General features: G+C 42.8%; 1 protein-coding gene across 4 annotated transcripts in view; it reads left to right on the forward strand.

Moving 5' to 3' along the window:
- NRG2 (neuregulin 2) overlaps window positions 1-21,277 on the forward strand; it is a 134,962-nt gene that overhangs the window by 98,746 nt on the left and 14,939 nt on the right. For 2 of the 4 annotated variants that reach the window (XM_081872708.1, XM_081872711.1), the window contains exons 5-6: window positions 5,886-5,944; window positions 13,469-13,492. In XM_081872708.1, coding sequence (XP_081728834.1) covers window positions 5,886-5,944; window positions 13,469-13,492 — 83 coding nt within the window. Of the gene's footprint in view, window positions 1-5,544; window positions 5,622-5,885; window positions 5,945-13,468; window positions 13,493-21,277 lie in introns of all 4 variants that reach the window. The other 2 variants (XM_081872709.1, XM_081872710.1) reach the window with 2 other exon arrangements.

Raw genomic sequence — 21,277 nt, forward strand, 5'->3', positions numbered from 1 at the left:
GGTATGAAGCTGGCTTTCTCCCTGAGACAAGAATATATGAAGAAAGATAAGAGTTCTGTGACACTGAATAGACATGGATCCCATTACTTGGTTGGCTTTGACTGAATAACTGTAGCTCATCTTTCATGGATGGTTCTTGGCCACTGTTTGAGGAATGAATGTTGATCTCTTTCCTTGCCCATCCCCCTACTACATCCTTCCCTTTCTTGCTTCCTGTCCATAGCTATTGCTATAGTATCTCTTATAAAATTTGGAAAAATCCTGAAAAATAATAAATTCAATATTTTCTGTTTATGGTGTAAGAGAAATAAAATATTAGAAGGTTTGGAATTGGATCGTAGAAGATAGAGTTTGGGGATAGCTGCTGTTGCTTAGAGGCTGAGAACTGCTTTGGGGTTGGGCTCCCTGCCTGTTAGCTGCTTAACTTACATAAAATAGACAACTGTTACAAAAACACCATAAGTCTCTATTGCTGTATTACCCAAAGTAAGCTACCAATGCAGTTGTAGACATGCCTACTCCAGCTGTTGGTCCCACTGGGTTCAATGGGGCTTACTCCAAGGTAAGTGGGTATAAGATTGCAGCCTAAGTGGCTTTCTAAAACTCAAACTCCCCACCAGTTGGAGAAAGAAACTTGGAAACACCCAAATATTCCATTTGCTGTTTCTCTAAAATTAAGGAAGAATATTGCTCCACAAATAGATTTGTGGGAAAGGCATAAAACATGACTGGCTTTAATAAAAACTAACATTCCATCCATCCAAGTATCTTTATTGTTGTTGTTGTTGTTAATTTGACTTACCAACTATCTGAATGCCCACCTTCCATTATGCTAATTTCCCTCTATGGAGCAGTTGGCTGCCTGGGGGTGGGGTGTCGCTGATGAGTTGTCAATAGCCTCACATCATGCTGCCATGGATTTCCTTGTAGGCCACAGGCAACAACTTGGATTTTGAACGACCTGGGATACTCTTAAAGTAAAATTGCCATCAAACTTCCTTCTAAAACAAAATTCATAATTAATTTCATTAATTTTTTTGGAACAAAAAAAAATTCAGTTTTCAAATGTCTCTTAGCAGGTTCCATATAACTCTCTTGTCTGGATTTCCCCTAAAGAAACAAAACAGCCAAGGAATTAAAAACAAAGGCACTCAGTTGCAGCAATGCAGACGCAGCATTATTTCATAATCTGATTCCCCCAATCTGACACAACCATAATCAGAAACAGGGCAAAATTACTGTAGATAATTTACAGAACAACAACAAAGCAAAAAAAAGCAAAGGGAAGAGAGAAAGACATACTCCGCAACCGTCCCAGAATTAAGGAAGCCATCCCAGCTTCTGATAGGAACCCGGAATGTCTTGTTTTTTGGTCCTGCTCTCTGGGGTGAGTCAGCTGGCTTGCACCAGTGCCGGACCAAAAGATGCTCATTTTTAGGTTCCACACTCCCGCATGATTCACCTGTCTCCCACAGGATCTCGGGACCAAAAAACAAGCGTCCTGATTTTTCTCAGTGGGATGTTGGAGGGTATGGAAAGAGAGGTTGTGTCCCAAGGTGCTTATAGGAAAAACAAATGTTTTGGGGGTGAGTGAGAAGCAAGGGTAACCAAAGGACCAAGAATAGCGAGAAATGGAAGAAGTGAATAAATGAGATGCATATGAGCAAGTGATATCTGTTTTGGCTTTGTTTCATTGGAGGATGAGGTCTGAGGCAGTAAACCAAGTGATCTGAAGAAGATGTAGATTTTTAAAGAAGAATCTGAAGGAGGGATGAGTAAAAAATCTTGTGATTCCTCCGATCCTCAAGAGTCTTGTCCTCCTGATCATGTGTATAGTCAAGTTTCAACTGTTGGCTTTACATCACCCTTTTCTCCCTTGGTCTTGCTCTCCAAATTGCTCTGATCAATCGCCAGGACACTGGGGAATGGACTACAGGTATATAACATCTGGGATTGTATGCCTGCACTGATTCTGGTGAATAGGTTCTCACTTCCCATTTCTCACATACTGTCACAGTTGCTTTGTCTAGGGATGCAAGATGAACTTTATATCTTGAAAATGAAACTGTTAATTTAGTTCAGGGAGCCCTTAACGTGCATTTGAGATTTCTTAGAGCTAGAATAATATAAGAGAACCTCCTTCCTTATAACAGTAACCAAAGATCAGTTTTTCAAAGCCAAATTCTATTGTTTCACTGAGTGACAGCACAGGGCTTCTCTACCAGTATGGATTGTGACTGGAACTTGAATATGCACTAAATTTTGCATGCTATTAAATAAAAAATAGAGTTTTGCTCCTTCCAGGTTATCCTTTGCCCAGATCCTTTATTATGCAGATCAGAGACTTCTGTATTTCCTACACAATCTAAATAATAACCTTTAAAAAACTAGTTTGTACACAAATGATCAAAACAAATGGGAATATGAGAAAATTATTCAGGAATCTTCAGCAATATTTGACTTTATATATTAATTGGTTTAAGAAAGGAGAAATTAATTTGGACCAAAAGCATAATGGCTAACAACATAATTCCTCACTTGATGAAGGAAATATTTGCAGAGATGTTTTTCTAAATGTGATGCCAATGCCTTTTTAAAATATTTGCTTCTCCCACTGCTGCTTCTTCCCCAGATTGTGCTAATGGGGACTATAGCTTGGTTTCTCCAGGTGGAAATAAATTCAAAGCTAGAGTTTATGTTTGTCACTGATTGGAATTAACTTTACCAATATGAACCTGGGGAAAACAGTATGAGGGAGCAGCATCTGAATCAGGAAAGTCCATGCAAGACCCAGACTGATGCCCAGATGCAGTGGTGGGTTGCATGAGGGAAAATAAGTTGAGTTTGACTCCTGGCAAGGCAGAGCCTCTGAGGGTGAGTGGTTGCCATGCCTCAGATATAGGCCAGCTGCCTACCCTGGATGGGGTTGGATTCCTCTGAAGGAGCAGCTGTGTAATTGGGCAACTCTGTTGTTAGGAACACCTTCCACTAGAAGTGCAGAAGCAGTGACTGTTCTTCTGATGGGATGGCTTGATCACAGTAGTTCAAACATTGGTAATTTCAAGATTGAATTGTTATGATGCACTATGTGTGGGGCATCTCTTGCGGTTGGAATGGAAGCTGCAGTTTGTGCAGAATGCTGTAGCTCGATTACTGACAGGAGTAAGATCTGGCCAGGAGCAGTGGTGTCACAACAGGGGGTGGGGTGCTTCACCCCGGGTGCCATGTCTGGGGGGGGGTGACAAGAAGGCACCCCGCGGGGGCTCGCGTGAGCAGCCATCGAGCTGCTGCAGCTGCATGTGGAGGATCCTCTGTTCGTGGCTGCAGCTGCGAGCAGAGGATCCCAGCGCAGTCAGCAAACCTCTATGTACAGCGCATGTGCGGTGTCGTGTGCATGCACTGTATGTAGCGACGCCACACATGCGCTGTACATCGTGGTTTGCCACTGGCGCCGCTCGAGCGCCATACAGACGGTGGTGGGATCCCTCCATCGTCGCTATAGCCGCATGTAGAGGATCCTCTGTTCGTGACTGCAGCTGCGAGCAGAGGATCCCAGCACCGGCCGTATGGCACTGGAGCAGCGCCACCGGCAAACCGCTATGTACAGCGCATGTGCGGCATTGCTATGTACGGTGCATGCGTCGTATGTAGCGATGCCTGTCATGCACCCTATGTAGCGATGCCTGCCCCGGGTGTCACAACGCCTTTGTTCGCCCCTGGCCAGGAGATTACATCTGTGCTCAAAGATCTGCACTGGCTGCTGATTTGCTAGGAGCCAAAGATCATGGTCTTACATGTGGTATATAAAGCCCTTAATAGTTTGGGACCAGTTTACTTGAAGCATGGCTTTGCCCCCTGTGTGCCTCACTCAGATCTATGAAACTTGGACTCTTGCAAATACTGCACCTTACAATGTTCACTCTACATCTGTAGGAAGGTCAGCTTTCAGTTTGGTCCTCTGGACCTTCCCACCTTCATTATGCTGTTGTAGTCAGCTGCTAAAACCCATTTGTTTTGGCAAGTCTATTTGGACATGTAAATGAGCTATGAATACCTGTTTTAAAGTTTTGCTGATTTTTATTTTTATATTGATAATTGTTTTATTCTCTTCTATGGTACACCACTTGAGGATTCTTTAATAAAGCAGCCAGCTTGTACATTATTCTAAATAAAAAGAAATATGGGATGGCTTACTACAGTGTAAACACTCTCTGAAAGGCAGAGAAAGACACACGATCATCCTGTGTGCTATGAACTGTTACATCCAAATAGTACATAAATGACAACTATTGCGTAGAAAGTGACTTCAGTCCCTTTCCCCCCTCGCGGAACTACAGTTTCAATGGTCAATCCCTCTTCCCAGGGAATTCTGGGAATTGTGAGTGGAAAGGGGGTCTCTTTACAACTCTCAGCAGCCTTAACACACTACACTTCCCAGGATTCTCTGGGGGAAGTTGTGACTGTTTAAAGTGGTATGATTTTGCTTTAAATGTATAGTGAAGATGGAGCCTTAGAAGTAAATCCAGCATGATTTTTCCGGGCATTCTGGGTTTAAAAGAACCGGGTACATGCAGCTTTGCCCACTAGGTGAACTGGTGATGTTAGCTTCGTTCCTTTCCAGTGCTTGTCCAAGGATTGCCTTTTCAGTTATTCCAGAGCTATGCATTGCAATCCTGTGCATATTTATTTAGAAGTAAATCTTCCTAATTTCAAGGGGACAGCTCCCTAGATAGAATGCACAGGACTGCAGCCTTGTGGTTAGAAGATGTGTATAGTCAAAACACGGGTATTCCCCTCCGACCATGTTGTAAGAGCATTCTCCTCCTCATTTGCTCACTTTGGGTTAAAGAAGATGACCTTTTGTTTTGCTAGATAGTGTATTTTTGAAGAGATGCCTTTAGGTTTGTTTTCCTAGTCGGCATAACTTATTTTCACTTACTTATACTTTCCATAGCCAGCTAATTGTATTGACAGGTTGAAATTAGCATCAAACAATCTGAACAAGATACTGACAGTCCCAGAGATCATGACTGTATCACACATAAGGAAGAATGATGAAAAATTGGGAACAGCACCCCAACACCACCTCTTGCCCCAATACAACACATTTAGAAATGGGGGGGGGATTCAAATCCCTAGGCATGAACTAGTGGGCCTTCTCTTTTTTTCTCAGGGCTGAAACCAGTTGCCCCCAAGGAGGCCTGTGCTGGGCTGGGGGTAGCTGGGTACACTTGCCCCAGGCTTCGGAGGGCTGAACTGTCCAGACGCCCCCACCCGGGGCCTGCCAGGCTTACGCTGTCCCACCCTGGGCTTCAGACAAGCTCTAGCCTGCATATAAATTAGAATAATAAAGCCTTCAGAAAGCACGGGGAGGGAAAAGGAGCTCAGTAGCCCCCATTTGACATGGCAAAGATTAGATCAAGGTGCCTTACATTAGATGCTTTCATTTTTTTTTAATTCATCGCTGTGCACTTTTATTTCTAACCCTAGCCTCAAGGATGATGCCAGCCTTGTTCTGTGATTTGTCCCCTTTTCCTCCTCCAGATGTCCAAATGGATTCTTCGGACAGAGATGTTTGGAGAAACAGCCTTTGCGATTGTACATGCCAGATCCTAAGCAAAGTATGTTTGAAGAAAAAAATTGCACCATACTACTTATAATCTCCTGGGTACAGCGCTGGATTTAGAATGGCATAGTGAGGGTGTTCTTTTGAGTTAAGATCTGGGTTAAGGTTTAGGCTTGCAGGTAAGGGACCAACCCCAGGCACATCAGAGGAGAAATCTCGAAAGGGAGCTGATTTGGCAGCAGAAAGAGCCTCGTTTCAGTCTGTTTGGATGTCATGCTATCTTGTTTCTCTCTCTTTCTGGTTTTCTTTCTTTTGTTAGGTGTCCGAACGAATTCACAGGGGACCAGTGTCAGAACTTCGCAATGGCCAGCTTCTCCAGTATGTCTCTTTCCACTTCTCTCTTTCTCTGTTTTATCATAACACACTGTGTGACACCTTTAAAGCAGCTCTTTTCTGAATAGGAACCTTTGCTTTCCTGCTTTGTGCTTCAGTTGTTATTGCTCCTGATTCTAATCTGAACAGAACTCACCACTGATGTATAGTTCAGGCAAAATCTAAATGCAGCAAGGAATGAGGCTGTGTATGCATTGTCATTTATTCTGGCTCCAGTGTGCTCCTGAATCTGTGCACAGGCGATATTACCCACAATGTAGAGCTGTCCTGTAATTGGTTGAGAAATAATGCTGTTTGATGCATTTGGTCTCAGCTTAAATCTGAAAACAAAACTTAAGCCACATTCACTTCACATTTCAGCTGAGGTGTCTGTGTTTGTGAGAGCAGTTGCGCCTGTGTGTGCTTCATGAATAGTAATTTGGGGGAAATTTACCGGGGCTGGGAAAACAAAACAGGTTAATGAGCATTGAGTGGATACATCCCTACCTCACCTCTCTTGTGTACAACAAAATGCAAAAGCAACTTGAAACACAGTAGGAAGGAAGCCACTGCAGCGCGTTTTAAGATGCTAATGTGTACATAGCCTGAATCCAGTTAATCTGTGAGCTGCCCTGAAAGTCTCCAGCCTGCAAGGAGTTCATTAGTTCATTGTGTCACAAAGCATAATGCAAGGGGATCGTTTTTCTTGTCCTCAGAGCTATAACAATTTGGCAATTAGATGAAGATTGCACCTAACTCTGAACTTTAAAAACAAGTCCAGTTTTATTCTAAGGGCACTCCGTGATGGCAACAGAGGAAGTGGCTGCAGCTAAAAAGACATGGAGAGAACCAGAATTCTCTGCTGTCATCAAATGACCCTATAATGTGTCAGTGTTGCCAATCTGAGGACTATATGATGCCATTTTGTATCAAGACAATGACACTATTAGTGACCCAACCTGTAGCCATACCTGTGTTGATCCATCTGTTCCCAAATGCCTGGCAGCTAGCGTAAATCCCTGGTGCCAACATGGGGACCCTGTAGCTCAGTACCACTGAGCAGCGATCCACAGAACCAGGACATCAAACAAATGATGCTTAAGAACAGTGTTGCTCTTACTTTTAAGAACTTAGGATAGGAATTCCGGCCATGTAAGTCCTACACTCTCTCATAAAGAGTTTTCAATAATCTGAGCCTTACAAGGTTTTGTAAACTATAAACTAAAACAAAACAAACACAAAACCCAATAAAATAGTTTTAAAGTTCCAACAGAATACTTGCACTCATGCAAGTAAACATGAGTCTAAACATATGCATGTTTAGTTGGTACAGCAGTAGTCATATGCAGGACTATTTTTTTCTAAATTCCGCGGCAGTTTAGTTCAATGGGGGAGCATCTGCTTTGCATGGAGAAGGCTCCAGGTTCAGTCTTTGGCATTCCTAGGTAGGGCTGGGAAACCCTCCCCTCTGAAAACCCTGGGGGCCCTGCTACTGCCACTCACGGCAGACAAACCTGATGGATCCAGGGTCTAACCCTGTGCACAATCTCAGTCCGGGAAGACTGGGAAGGTTTTAAATGAAAAATTAGGAGAATAATTTTTCTCTTACTTGGCCATCCCAGAAGGAAAAGTGGAAGCTTTGGAAAAATCAACTTTTTTAAAAGAGGAAAATGAAAGATCCCTAAATGAGAGGGAGCCCTATTTAAATGAACCATTTCATTTAATGATTGTTTTATGAAACTGCTTTGCAATCTTTGTTTCAACACAAAGCCTCGGTTTACGGAACTGTAGCTCAAGGAAAGCATTAGTTAACAGTTACTTCAAAATATTTTAAAGAGGTGATCTAGTGCAACATCTTTCTAGAAGTGTTCAGTACAAGTGTAAATCAGAACATAATAAAAGGAGCAAGCAGGTAAAATAAAAAGCCTCTTTCCTGCAAATATCAGTTAACATAGACTATAATGAGGCCAGAGACCTCAGGTAGGTTTAATAGACCTGGGGGTGGAGAATCTTATGAAGAAAAGGAGGGCCATATTTGAGTTTCCTTAGACCACAATCTGACTAGTTTACACACCTACCTGGAGAAGGCTAGCACTTCATTTCATAAAACAATTCATTTTAGCACACCCTTGTTTTCATCAGAGAAATGTTGGAGGGTATGCATTTAGCTATCACATATCTTCTGTGTAACAGTGACCAAGCCTTTCTGTATTTTTATCATGGCCCACATAGTGCAAAGAAGAGCCAGAAGATGCTGTCTTTAGGCATGCATGGTCTAGAGAGGGGGGTGGGTTCTTTAAAATCATTTTGTGGGAAACCTGGGCTCGAAAGAGGGCTTTTGCATTCCAGCCATGTACCTCCAAATGCTTCCTTGTTAAAATTCAAAAATCACAATTTCCTTATGGTTGCCCCCGGAGGTGCTTTGAGGTGCCTCAGTTTCTCATATTAAGCCCCCAAACAGCTGTTTCTCTAGCACTGCAGTGTGTTTGTTAGGTTAAAAGTTGTCAAATACAGAGGCTGATTAGTGCAGTAGATTAAAAATAGGGCTCTTTGTTGGAAAGATCTGTTAACAATATAAAATACAAGAAGACATTCCTAATAAATTATCTAACCCATAGAGGTAGGACCCAAACCTTGATAGATTCAGAGTTTAAAGTCAAATCAGGACATAAGAAGCAAATAGCCAGCCTCCATACCTTTAAAGCATATTTAATCAGAAAACAGCAAGAGCAGACTAGAAATTATCTCCAGCAGCAAAATCTCCAAAGAAGCCAATAGAATCTGTAAATGATTTTCCCACTGCTGGTCTAACCAGTTCCCCTCCAGTGTGTTTGTAGGCAAATTGGGCAGTGCTCAGCTAAGCAGCAGGGAAGTACAGTAGTAGTTATCTTCAGGTAGATTGTGTCCTCCCTAAAAGAGGGCACGTGTTGCGGTGAGACCTGGAGACCGACCTCCTGTGTTGTAGGTGGGTAAGATTGGATAGCCACAACACCCGATTGGTAGGTCCCTTGATATTGGGTTTAATCTGGCCAATGGGGCGCAGTCCAAACAGATCAAGGGACCTATATATACCCATGCATGTGACCCAGAGCTTCCTCTTTCAGCTCGTGCATTTGGAACACCAGCCCACCTCTCCCTACTTTTAGGGCATTTTTTGCAATTGACCTTGCTATGCCGTCATGTGTCGTCTGTCATTGGGACAGGGGCACAGCAGGAATTTTCCCCACTTGGCTGTTGCCATTTGGGTTTCACCTGCCGCGTAGCAAATCGTCACAACTTGTAAGGTTGCAGATAGGCACTGGTTCAGGTGATAGGGATGGGAGAACAGTCTTGCCATTCCTATGTGAAGGGTATTCTGTTACAGGAATCCAGGGACTCAGCTGGTTTGGTCAACCCCTGAGAGGGGGTTGTGCCCGTACCTGAGTCCAGGGGAGCATCTGGAGGGTGAACATAGTCTGTTCCTGGCTTTTCGCCTTCCCAGGTTGGCTGACCCTTGGCTGACCTATGCTGGTGCCCTGGGTCAGTGCTGCCTGCAAGGGTGCAGGGAGCTAGTTGAACCAGAGCCTATGCAACCACTCACTTTCTGTAATCAATAAAGTTGTGGCCTAAATTCTGCCAAAAACCAAAACTAAAATTTGAGTCAAATGTGTCTTTATTTAGGGGGAAGGTATCTGGGTCTGAACACACAGAAGCTCCTGTACAAATAGCAAGATGCTCCTGGGTACCTGCACCCTGAGAATGGAGGTCTTCCACATGAGTGTCATCTGTTAAGTGCTAAGAAAGATGACTGGGGCTGAGAAAAGAAGATAATGTGAAGGATAAGTTTTTAGTGAGCAGAATAACTGAGTTTGTACAATGCATTCAATAGTTATGTGGCAGAGACAACTTTCCAGCGTATGGGTGAGTTTGTAAGCAGTTTAAATTTTCTTTTAATCTGAGGAGGGGTTGATTCGATAATTTATTTATATTTTGAAAAAAGAAATTCACATAGTTATGTAAGCCCTCTGAAGGAAGGTGAAAAAATTTAACTTCAGTAATAGCTGTAATTTGTTGAAAGCATTTCACACACATTGCCTGAGTAATTTTCACATCAAACCTATATATGGTAGGCCATTTTATTATGAGTCCTGTATGATCCCTCTTTTAGTATTGACTTCAGAGTTCTCAAATAGGTCAGGAAGTGTGCCAGGCATACCATCCAGTCTGTTATTGTTAAAATGAAGGGGAGGGTATTAAAGGCAAGAAAGAACAGCTTGCAGCAGTGCTGGCTTTTATCGTAGTTGGAAAATGGAGTGAATCTGTGGCAGAGATCTGAAAACAAAAACCAGCAGAAATTACTTGAGGAAGGGAACCAGGTCACCATATGGATTTAGCATATCAAAAGCAATGACAAATCTTAAAGATAGGAAATGGAGACATATATGACTTGGGGAAAGTAATCTTGCTCTCACATGCACATAGCATCTTTCCCCCCTCTTCCACCATGAAGGAGCAGCTGCTGCAACCGCCCCTCCCTCCTCCCCTATCTTGACTGTGTCCTGGTAGGTGAGTCAGGGGTTTCCCTTCCACACCGTTCTTCTCATAGGCAGCTGGCTCACTGATTCTTATAACATTACTATTATATTATTATACATTAATACAGATCCATTTTGTAAAGTGCCAAGTACATTGTTTCACAGGCAACAATAAAAAGGTCCCTGCCCCAAGGAACTCTAGGCTCTAAAGGATCCTCTCAAGTTTCCAGTGTTTGCCATTCTAATGGAAATGTTCCAGACAGGGATGGAGCTGTGATGCTTTACCTATGAGGATGCCCTACAAGAGAGATTTCCTCGTTCCCCAGCCTGTAGCCCAGTGCCTTGTGGTATTGGCTCCCTGTTGAAGAATTGTGTGACTCACTTGTTTGGTTTTTCTGCAGTCTGAATGTATCCTCGGACCATGTTTTTCAAACTTTGAGTTAGGGTCAAACCTTCTTGAATTGGGACTCTTTTCTCTCTCTTAAAAACCCCCAAACAGCAACAGTTTTGCGAAGAGGGTCTAGGCTTCCTCAAACTCAGACCTCCAGATGTTTTGAGACTACGATTCCTATCATCTCTGACTAGCTAGGGATCATGGGAATTGTAGGCCACAAACATCTGGGGGGCAGAGTTTGAGGAAGCCTGGAACCGTTAACCACTCCTGCACATGCCAATAGTTCAAATCATTATTCCTCCATTACCCACCCAACCCCATGACTATTGTTAATTTTTAAAAGAAGGAGAACCCCCAGTATGGGACTCAAATATTTGCTTAACATCACTATCACTTCTGGTTTCATACTTAGATTTTTGTATTTGCTTTTAAGGTTGTTAAAAAAAAAAATCATTCTTCATCTCCCTGTCTTCATCTCCCTTGGGAAGTTCCCTGTGGCCAGTTATCAGAGAAGACATGGAATGGTTAAAAGACCCTGATCAGCCAAAAAGAAGAGGAAAACATCAGATATCAATAAGCATCCCAGGAGTTATATGCAAAAAGCCTTGGTCACAATCTGTAGAAGCCTGAAGGGAGATGGCTGGTGCTCAGGATGCTGCTGAGACTTTAGCTTAACTAAAGGCAGGAGCTTGCTTGTGGTGGCCCCATCTTAATTGATATGATTACCAAGGAGCTTCAACAAAATGGCCAGCATTTACTCTCTATGTCCACTTGCCCCAGGTTTTCCTTAACATTCAAACTGAAGAAGAGTTCTGGAGAACTCAAAGTTTGCCCACTGTGATTATTGGATTTGCTAATCAGCTGAAATTACTGTACAGTGGTACCTTGGGTTAAGTACTTAATTCGTTCCAGAGGTCCGTTCTTAACCTGAAACTGTTCTTAACCTGAAGCACCACTTTAGCTAATGGGGCCTCCAGTTACCGCCGCGCCACTGGAGCACGATTTCTGTTCTCATCCTGAAGCAAAGTTCTTAACCTGAGGTACTATTTCTGGGTTAGCGGAGTCTGTAACCTGAAGTGTCTGTAACCCGAGGTACCACTGTGTATGATTTTTATGTCTCCTGTGTGCTGGGGAGTCAATGCAGTCTTATTGGCCACTAACAGAATTTAAGTTTAAAAAACAAGCCTTCAGTCAGGAATAGGACAGGGAATAAAATGGATTAAGTTTGCATTTAGAGTGTTTATCAAATTTGCCCTTTCCAAAACATTGTAGGAACCGAAACACAGCCATCCATCAAAATTCTCTTTTATATGAAATATGCTATGCAGTTCTCCAACCAAACAACATTCACAAATATGTGTACGTATTTGTGAACAAAGTGCACATAAACATTATATTTGTGAAAATAACATACAAAAGGTGCATCAATTTAGATAAAATTGCTTGCAAAAAATTGTACATTAGTCAAAACTGCATGTTAAAATGTGTTTATGGGGGGTGCACTAAAATGCTGAAGAAATTTCAAACCTAAAATAAAATCACAAATTGCAGCAGAAATGTGGAAATACGAATTTAAGATTGAAAAAATGAAAAATTGAGAGAACTGAGACTGATAGATTCCTCTATCCCTAGTCGGGAACATCTGTACTTTCATATCCTCTACTTTCTTTTCCTTTCTCCATTTTCTGTATTGGTTGAGTTATTATGCACAAATAATATTAGACTATACTTTTTATTCTTTCCTTTGGGCAATAATTATATTTCTGGGCATAATTAATTGCCCTTTTTCATTTCTCCTGTTGTGTGGATAATGCAAACTGTTAGCCCAAACCATTAATGTTTATAAGAGATAACACTATTTCTTAAATGATTCTTGGTGTTCATAAATGATTTCTTAATTTAGTGCAGACTGGAAAATGCCTTACAGCTTGATCTTAACCACATTCACTTGGAAGTAAATTGATTTCAAGAGGACTTACTTTGAAGTAAATGCGTTTAGGATTCAGCTGAAAATGTCTTGTCTTGCATAAATTTCATTTCGTTGCAGATGTAACGGTATGTCCTGTTATGCTTCAGTCCTTCAGAAGTTGTTCATTTAAGCTGCAGTCCTGTACATGCTTACCTGAGCGGAAGTCACATTGAACTCAATGGGACTTACTTTTGAGTAGACATGCATAGGATTGTATTGTTACTGCTATATATTGTCATAGGCATGTATGGCAGTAAAAAAGGGTTGTATACATGTGCAAATCTACTACCTCAATGATGCAACAATAGTGAGAAGGAAAGATCTCTTTAGCAAGAATACACCTATACTTAAATAAAAGTATATGTGATAAATGCCTATTCTAAAATCAAATTCCAGGTGCCAACAGACATGCTTGCTTTTGAAAAAGCCCTTATTAATTACCATTGCAGATCTAGCTAGGCATTCTTTTATATGGAATGTTTTAAAAATAAACTGGTGGTGACAGTTCTGTCTGCTTTGATGCTTCTCTTGTGATTTTGAAAGCTGGTGTATTTTATGGTTTTTTAAAAGTATTTTAATATATTTGGTAATCTCTCCTACCAACCTGTTTCTCTTTTCTCCTTTCCTTCTCTGTTCTCTTTCTGCACTGGCAGAGCACCTTGGATTAGAATTAAAGGGTATGGACTCAACCATTCATTTGTTAACCAGATACCATTACGAGCTGCTGACAGTCTTTCATATTGTATTTTGATAGCTTCAGAGGGATGGTTTTAAAAATCAGCTGTTCTGTTCATTGTTCTGGCACAAATTGGGCCAAACATAATACCTAAAATTACACTAAAGGAATTAAATCCTAAATAATCTGCATGGGTTTATTGCAGCACTTTTCCCACTCGCCTTAGTGGGAAACGTATCTACCTCAGGTGACATTAGTGGGCTGCAGAGACTGGTCTTTGTCACTTTTCATTTCCGTGCTGCATTATGTTTGGATGTAAACTGAAAAATTGACCGTGTCATTCTGGAAAACCATTGGCTTGTATAGTGGGAGCAGTGGACAAACATTCACGTAAGGAAAAGGTTGGTGTGAAAGAAATTAGGAAGTTGCAGCAATTCTACAAAGCTACCCTGGCTCTGAAAAAATAAACATGGAAAAGTCTGTTTTTATTTTCCCCTCTGCCTCACTCCATTATATATATATAAAAAATTCCTTCCAGTAGCACCTTAAAGACCAACTAAGTTAGTTCTAGGTATGAGCTTTCGTGTGCATGCACACTTCTTCAGATATATCTGAAGAAGTGTGCATGCACACGAAAGCTCATACCTAGAACTAACTTAGTTGGTCTTTAAGGTGCTACTGGAAGGAATTTTTTGTTTTGACTATGGCAGACCAACACGGCTACCTATCTGTAACTCACTCCATTATATTCCATGTTCGTTTGGAAGGAATCAATTTAAAATGATAGAGCTAGGTAGGTCAGGAGGAACTCTTTATTGCTGAACTACAGTTCCCACCAAAGATGGCCAGTGGCCAGTGATTATGGAAGTTCGACAACATCTGGAGGACCAAAGGATCCCCATCTCTGAGGGAGGCATATGTTGAAATGTAAGGCCCCATAGCAGCCTGGTCCTATTTCACCAACACTAGTGCTAGGTTTAGATGAAACCTACAGCTGTTCTGAATATGACACACAAAAAGTAAAACCTTGAGGTGGTAGGTTATTGGGTTGTACCACTTCCAATTTCAAGTAGAGGGTATATTTAGCCTTTAAAAAACACACAATTCACTGCATATACTGGATTTAAGGCTGAACTACATGTTTAAGAAGGGATGCGGGTGGCGCTGTGGGTTAAACCACAGAACCTAGGACTTGCCGATCAGAAGGTCGGCGGTTCGAATCTCCGCTACAGGGTGAGCTCCCGTTGCTCGGTCCCAGCTCCTCCCAACCTAGCAGTTCGAAAGCACATCAAAGTGCAAGTAGATAAATAGGTACCATTCCGGCGGGAAGGTAAACTGCATTTCCGTGCACTGCTCTGGTTCGCCAGAAGCGGCTTAGTCATGCCGGCCACATGACCCGGAAGCTGTATGCCGGCTCCCTCAGCCAATAAAGCAAGATGAGTGCCGCAACCCCAGAGTCGGTCACGACTGGACCTAATGGTCAGGGGTCCCTTTACCTTTACCTTACATGTTTAAGAGAGATTTATGAAAGGCTCTTCTAACATACATTTTCTGCTGGTTGTGTGTAGTAGCAGGCCAGGGAGGATTGGGTTCAAACAGTGGCACTGGGGAAGAGAATAGCCAACTTTTTTTTGTCTCTGAACAGTTTTTGTCATCTAAATTGCTGCCAGGTCCTCTTTGCTGAGGAGAAAATACAGATAAAATACACTTTGGGTCTTAACGCCTTAGACAGAAAGTGATGCTGAACCTTTCTCTCCAGTATGCTAGTTTCCTATGTGGAAGGAGAATTTTGTATAGGGAAACATCCAAAAATCTCCCCCATCTCCAAGTGGTACATGCCAGAATTCTATCACCCCTGCCCACCATAGGAGTGGCCTTCACAGAGCGCATGATGGAATAGTGTGAAAGCACTTACGGGACATGCCCTTTAAAGGTTGAGTGTTCCATGTTAATGAGAACTGCACATGCAACCGGAAAATCAGGATTCCCAGCTGCACATGCATAGAGACCCTTTCTCACTAATGCTTGATGCTGGGTTGTCACTGCTGGGTGTGTTTTGCCTATGTGTGGTGGCATTCATTGAATGCAAGAGGGGCTAGTTTGAAACCCACCCACCCTTCCCCTCCGCTTATTCATGTGTAGAATGACTCTTGGGAAGAAGTACATGATGCCATTGCCAGAGGGACTGCGCTGGGGTCTGAATGCATAAAAAGCTAAACTTGGAGCATATCAGCAGTTTCTGTAGGAGGCTATAAAGCCATCCCTGATTATTATCAGCCCTGTCATCTAACCAATGATCTGCTTCCTGCTTCTTTCCTCATTCACTCAATATAACAGCAAAAACAGCTTGTTGTGTTGCCACACTGCTGTAGTAATTTCCAAGAAGAAACAATTTCCCACGCTTAAACTTAACAAACAGAAAAACGTGCTCACACGTATTCAAAGCTAGATATCGTATCCCAAACATCTCCCTCTGAGTATCCTCCTTGTTTCCTATGTTCTACTAGCTTCAAGTGAGGTTTATGAGGCTGGTTTAAAAACAAACAAACAAATCCTTCCACATTTGTCAGGGTGGGGAACCTCCCAGTTTGGTGCATGAGGCTGTTTTTCCCCAAATGATACCCTCTGGCCTCATATCTGATGTCTTTTCCCATGAGGAACTCAGTTGCACAGATGGCATCCCTGACTCGGTTGGCCTTGGGAAGAGGTGCGGACAGGGCAGGGCGAAGCAGTGATACCCAAATACCCAGCAAACCTCCTGGCTATCGGGTGCTTGGGTGGTGTCGGCCAAGGGACCTTGATAGGCAGCTGGGTCATACCTGTGCTTGATGGACGCAGAGGTTCTTGGAAGCACCCTCAAGTCCCCTTCCTTCTGCCTTGCAGCTGTTCTGAATCCATGCTCCACAGGTTTTCACATATTTCCTCCTCCTCTTCACATGAATGAAGCCAGTGAAAAATTATAAATGCAGAAGAATATAGAAAGGGAATTACTATAACATCAGGTGTCTTAGGAAAAGCACATGTGTCAGGGGCTCAAGAGCAGAAGCACAGGGAAGGGAGGAGATGGAGAGCGAAGGGGAAGAATCCGAGGGGAGCGTAGGAGAAGATGACAGTGGCCCGAGAGATTCCATGAGCCTCTCCAGCGAATCGGAAGATTCACAGAAGGGGGCGCCGGTGGCCAGGGCAAGGGGGTTCCCAAGGGGGACACTCCAGGAGCAAGGGGCCAGCGGGGACTCCCAGAGCAGCAGTTGGAAATCAGGACCAGCTTCCCCACCAGAGCAGAGTGGGGGGGAAGAGTCCCAGGTATCGGGGCCAGCGTATCCCCCACCAGGGAGACAAGATGAGTCAGGGATGACCACGCCTCCATCGGAGAGTCAGGCAAAGGAGGGGAGGTCAAGTCCAGCAAGCCTCCCGGAAGAGGGAAGCAGTGACAGAAGCAGTGTAACGGTCAGGAGGAAGGTCACTGGGTTGGCGCGAGAGGCAAGTTCAAATGTACAGGAGCGCGGGACAGCAGAGAATGAGGATTGGGAACCAGGTCCTAAAGCCCGCCGGAGGCAGGGGGAGGAGTCAGGCGACTCAGCGTCAGAAGAGTCCAGAAAGGGGAATGCCCCAGCGGGCAGGAGGACCCAGAGGAGGAGAGAGCAGCGGAAGAGGTGGAGCAGGGCTAGGATCTTAAACTGGTGTCAGGGGGGAGGAGATTCAGACGGGACTTCGACGGTCTAGGGTTTAAGACGTAGAGCTGCGCGCTGCGGCTTTGAAATGGAAACTGAACTTCAATAAAGACTTTTGTACATAACGACGACCTGGCGTTGGTCCTCTGTGAGCTGGGACCTTGGGGCAGCTCTGACAACATGTCTTTCAAGCCTCAATGACAGTGGAAACCAAATGCTTCTGTTCAGAGAAAGCTTAAAATAATACTCTCACTTGTATGAAACATGGAGCTTAGTCCACAGTGCTTGGTTATCATTTACCCACACAATCAGTTTGCAGGACAGCCTATCTAGGAAAGACAGGCAAGTGCTTTCCAGAAGGAGGGTATTTATAGCACTAGAGACCCTTGGACCCCCCCCCCCCAGCCTATTCCTGTTTGGAGTGTTTGTCCATGTTTCCAAATTACTACTGAATCTTGCAAAATTTCATACTGATAGCACCAAATGGACCTGTGTGAATTCATTAACCACAGTACATTCTCATCAGGTTCTTCTTTGTGGTGGGAATAGTAATAATAATAGTTCACAGGGAACAGCTACCTCCCACCCCATACCATCTGCTGACAAGAATGCTGTAATTGAAGGGGAAATGTGCCTACTTACGTGTCAGACCGTAATTGTCAATTATCAGGAGATCCACTTCTGTGAACAAACAAACTTTATGTAGAAAGTGGCCTTGAATTGACAGTGCTCCTGAATCAAAAACACTTTGAAATGACATTTGGAATTGAGGATTTTTGACATCCCTACTTAGCTTAAACTTGTGTTGCTTTTTAAAAAATGTATTTCTTTCTAGGCTCACTGTTATGCAAGAAATATCTTTTGCCATCCTGCCTCTTCTTTTCAGCCCCCTCCCCAGCCATGTGTGTACCTGTAACGCTCCGTGGATGACATTTCTTCACATGCACGTGATTTCCTCTTAACAAATTATCGCACAAGATAATTTGTTATTTTTTAAAAATCACATTCTAGCACATGCATGAAAGAGTTACTAGACCCTGGCTCAAATTTCTTACAATTTAAGTGGAATTTCGAGTTGCTGTTTACATTGCCTCATATTCTCACTGTACAAACCTGTATAAGTTTACATGTTATAAATAGTTTCATAGCTAATTATTTTTGCTGAACATTAAGGTCTCTAATTTCAAATGAAACTTTGTGCTTCCAAAGTATTGTCACTACACAGTAATAGATATAACAACAAATGAGATTTGCAGCACAGGCCTAGACATGTCTACTCAGAAGTAAGCTCCACTGAGTTGAATGAGACTTACTCCTATCACTAGGAAGAATTATATTCACCAATCTGAGAATCAACGTTTGAGGTTTTTTTTCCTTCCTTCCTTCCTTCCTTCCTTCCTTTCTTTCTTTCTTTCTTTCTTTCTTTCTTTCTTTCTTTCTTTCTTTCTTTCTCATCCTGCCTTATAGGAAACAAACAGATCCTCCCACGGCAGTTCACAATAAACATCAACCTATGTTGTTGTTGCTGCTGCTGTTTTTTAAAAACCTCACACCCAAGAAACAATATAAAACTATTAAAAGCTATCAGGATCCTTCCCACCAGGCAGCTGGTGGTGAAAAAGCCTTGTGGTGGTGAGATCAGAGGGGGGTAATCCCAGTTGGAGCAGATCTGATGTTGTGGTCATGGAATTTATTTTATTTCGAAGCAAAGTTAAAAGAACAAGATCACTAAAGAAATAAACTCACAGATAAATTATTGTATTAAATCTGGCTACTTTTGCAGAGTACCAAGATTCTTGGGTACAGCACTCATTAACAACACTCTGTCATAGTAATACTTCTTAGCTATTTGTTGTAGCTGTGAAGAACAAATTTTCAAACTTTTAGAAATTACACTAAATACAGTGAACCGTGTACCAATATAAAAGTCTTCAGTGTGTGCTTTCTCTCTCTCTATATATGTGAAACTTCTTCCGTCTAGGCAGTCTCAGCATAGGGTTGTTCAGGGAAGGCGTGTTTAAATGTGCAGCATGATTAACAGACTGAAAAACTTCCTGATGGGGAGCCTTTCTGTTTCTTGCAGCAAAACATGTTCAAGGCTGCTTCAGATCCTCTAGTTTCTAATGAAAGCAATGTGAATCTTAGGTCTTCTTTAAACTGGTAGATGCCAAGGTTGGGGCAGCCTGATACCAGTTCAGATTTCTGGTGTCTATGATATAAAGTCAAAGGAGATGCTCTGCATTCCAAAACCATCGTCTGCAGTACGTTCATATGCTTGTCTAATATTGCAAAGTGTTGAAAATTTAGATGTGGCTCAGCTGCCAGGGCCCTTGCTGAGATTTCAAATTAAAATGTGGGAGTGGCCTGTATACTCTTCAAGAGAATTGGATCCCCCCCCCAAATATATTTAGTTAGCTAGTTAATTTATAGACCACTTCATATTTCAGCAGAAATCTCTAAGCAGTTCACATATCACAAAAAAGGGGTACAGTGGTACCTTGGTTTATGAACTTAATCTGTTCCGGAAGTCCGTTCTTAAACCAAAGCGTTCTTAAATCAAGGCATGTTTTCCCATCGCAGCGGGGGACTCAATTTACAAATGGAACACACTCAACAGGAAGCGGAACATGTTCTGCTTCCAAGGCAAAGGTCACAAACCAAAACACCTACTTCCAGGTTTGCAGCATTCTTAATCCAAGTTGTTCATAAACTAAGCTGTTCTTAAACCAAGGTGCCACTGTATTGGTATAAGAAATCAGTAGCTGAAGGTGGCACTACTCACCTGACCTCTCTTTGGCTGAGTCGCTGCTGCATTCAGGGATGGCAAGCAGGCAGGGTGAGGCCAACATGGTACAAACACCATGACAGAAGCAATGGATTGGCTCCAGCAGCGCATTTGCACTGCACCAACCTCTCTGCCACCTTGCCCCTTCCCATCCTGGTTTTCAGCAGGAACTCAGCTGGAGAGAGGTCAGTTGCGGTGACACAGCCCCCCCCCCCAACATTCAAAAGGAAACTCTGATGATACTCTATGGCTAATAATTATTCCACCTACAGCTCATCTTTGCAGCAAAGATCTTTTCCGATCACAAGCCAGGCAGAGAGGAAGGGTTTGGGGACTGGCATGTACAAACTGGTGAAAAGGCACTTGCTTTCCCTGTTTCCAGCTTTGCATGTCCTGAGTATAGAGAGATACTCTAACATCTCATGTGAGAAAAAGGCTTCTCATCTTACTGATAGTCAGTGGGATTTGCCCATTTAAGCCGCTTTGAGCTAGAGTTATAATAGCACATTCCCATTTTGAAAAGCAAGGTATGGGTTTGAGGGCCTAATGTGTGCCTGCAAATTCTGACAGCCAAAGTATAAACCTCCTGAGTGCTTATATACTGGAAAGGTAACACAGTAGTCAAGCCATAGAATCCGCAGGTATATTCACACCTGAGGCTGTGAAATCTACAGTGCCCTTCAGTTCTCTGGCATCAGAATGAATAGCAGGAGAGAGGCTAAAAGGCGCTTTAAGCCTGATATTTGAAAACACTCTTTTTAAGGCTAGGTTTGATACCCACTTTTTGGAATGGAATTTAAGCTGTAAATTGCTTAGCACATCTTAGAAATCTTGATCGTCACATAGGTCATTATTGAAATTTCCTTCCTGGTCCTAAAGTGGGCATGAGTTTTTCTTTCACCATTTGTCAGGCAGTAGATGCCAGCAGTGACAGGTGATAAGAATCTCTGGTTTTGGTGCCTTCCTTTCTGAGTAAAGGCCAGATCCTGATCCATCCAGCACCTCTACTTGGTTGGATGACACACAGAGGACTCTGGGAAGTAAAAGAGGGAACTATTGTTTTTTTTGTGTGTGTGGGTTTTATTTTGCTAAATCCTAAAGGGAGGAGTTATGTAGAACACCCGGTCAGTTTTCAGATGCCAGCAAGCCCAAAAGTAAAATGAAACCACCACTTCTCATAGAACAATCTCTTCTACACAAGATCCCTGCATTGGTGATAATGCTGCATTCTAAGCTTTTTAATCTCTCGCAGGATTACTGATAGCCCATTCTTAAGACATGTGTTGGCTTGCAAAATATGTTGGATGGCAAGCATCAACAGAAGGACACA

The sequence above is a fragment of the Podarcis erhardii genome, assembly GCF_964252035.2.
Source record: "Podarcis erhardii genome assembly, chromosome: 8".
In the NCBI taxonomy this organism is placed as follows: Eukaryota; Metazoa; Chordata; class Lepidosauria; order Squamata; family Lacertidae; genus Podarcis; species Podarcis erhardii.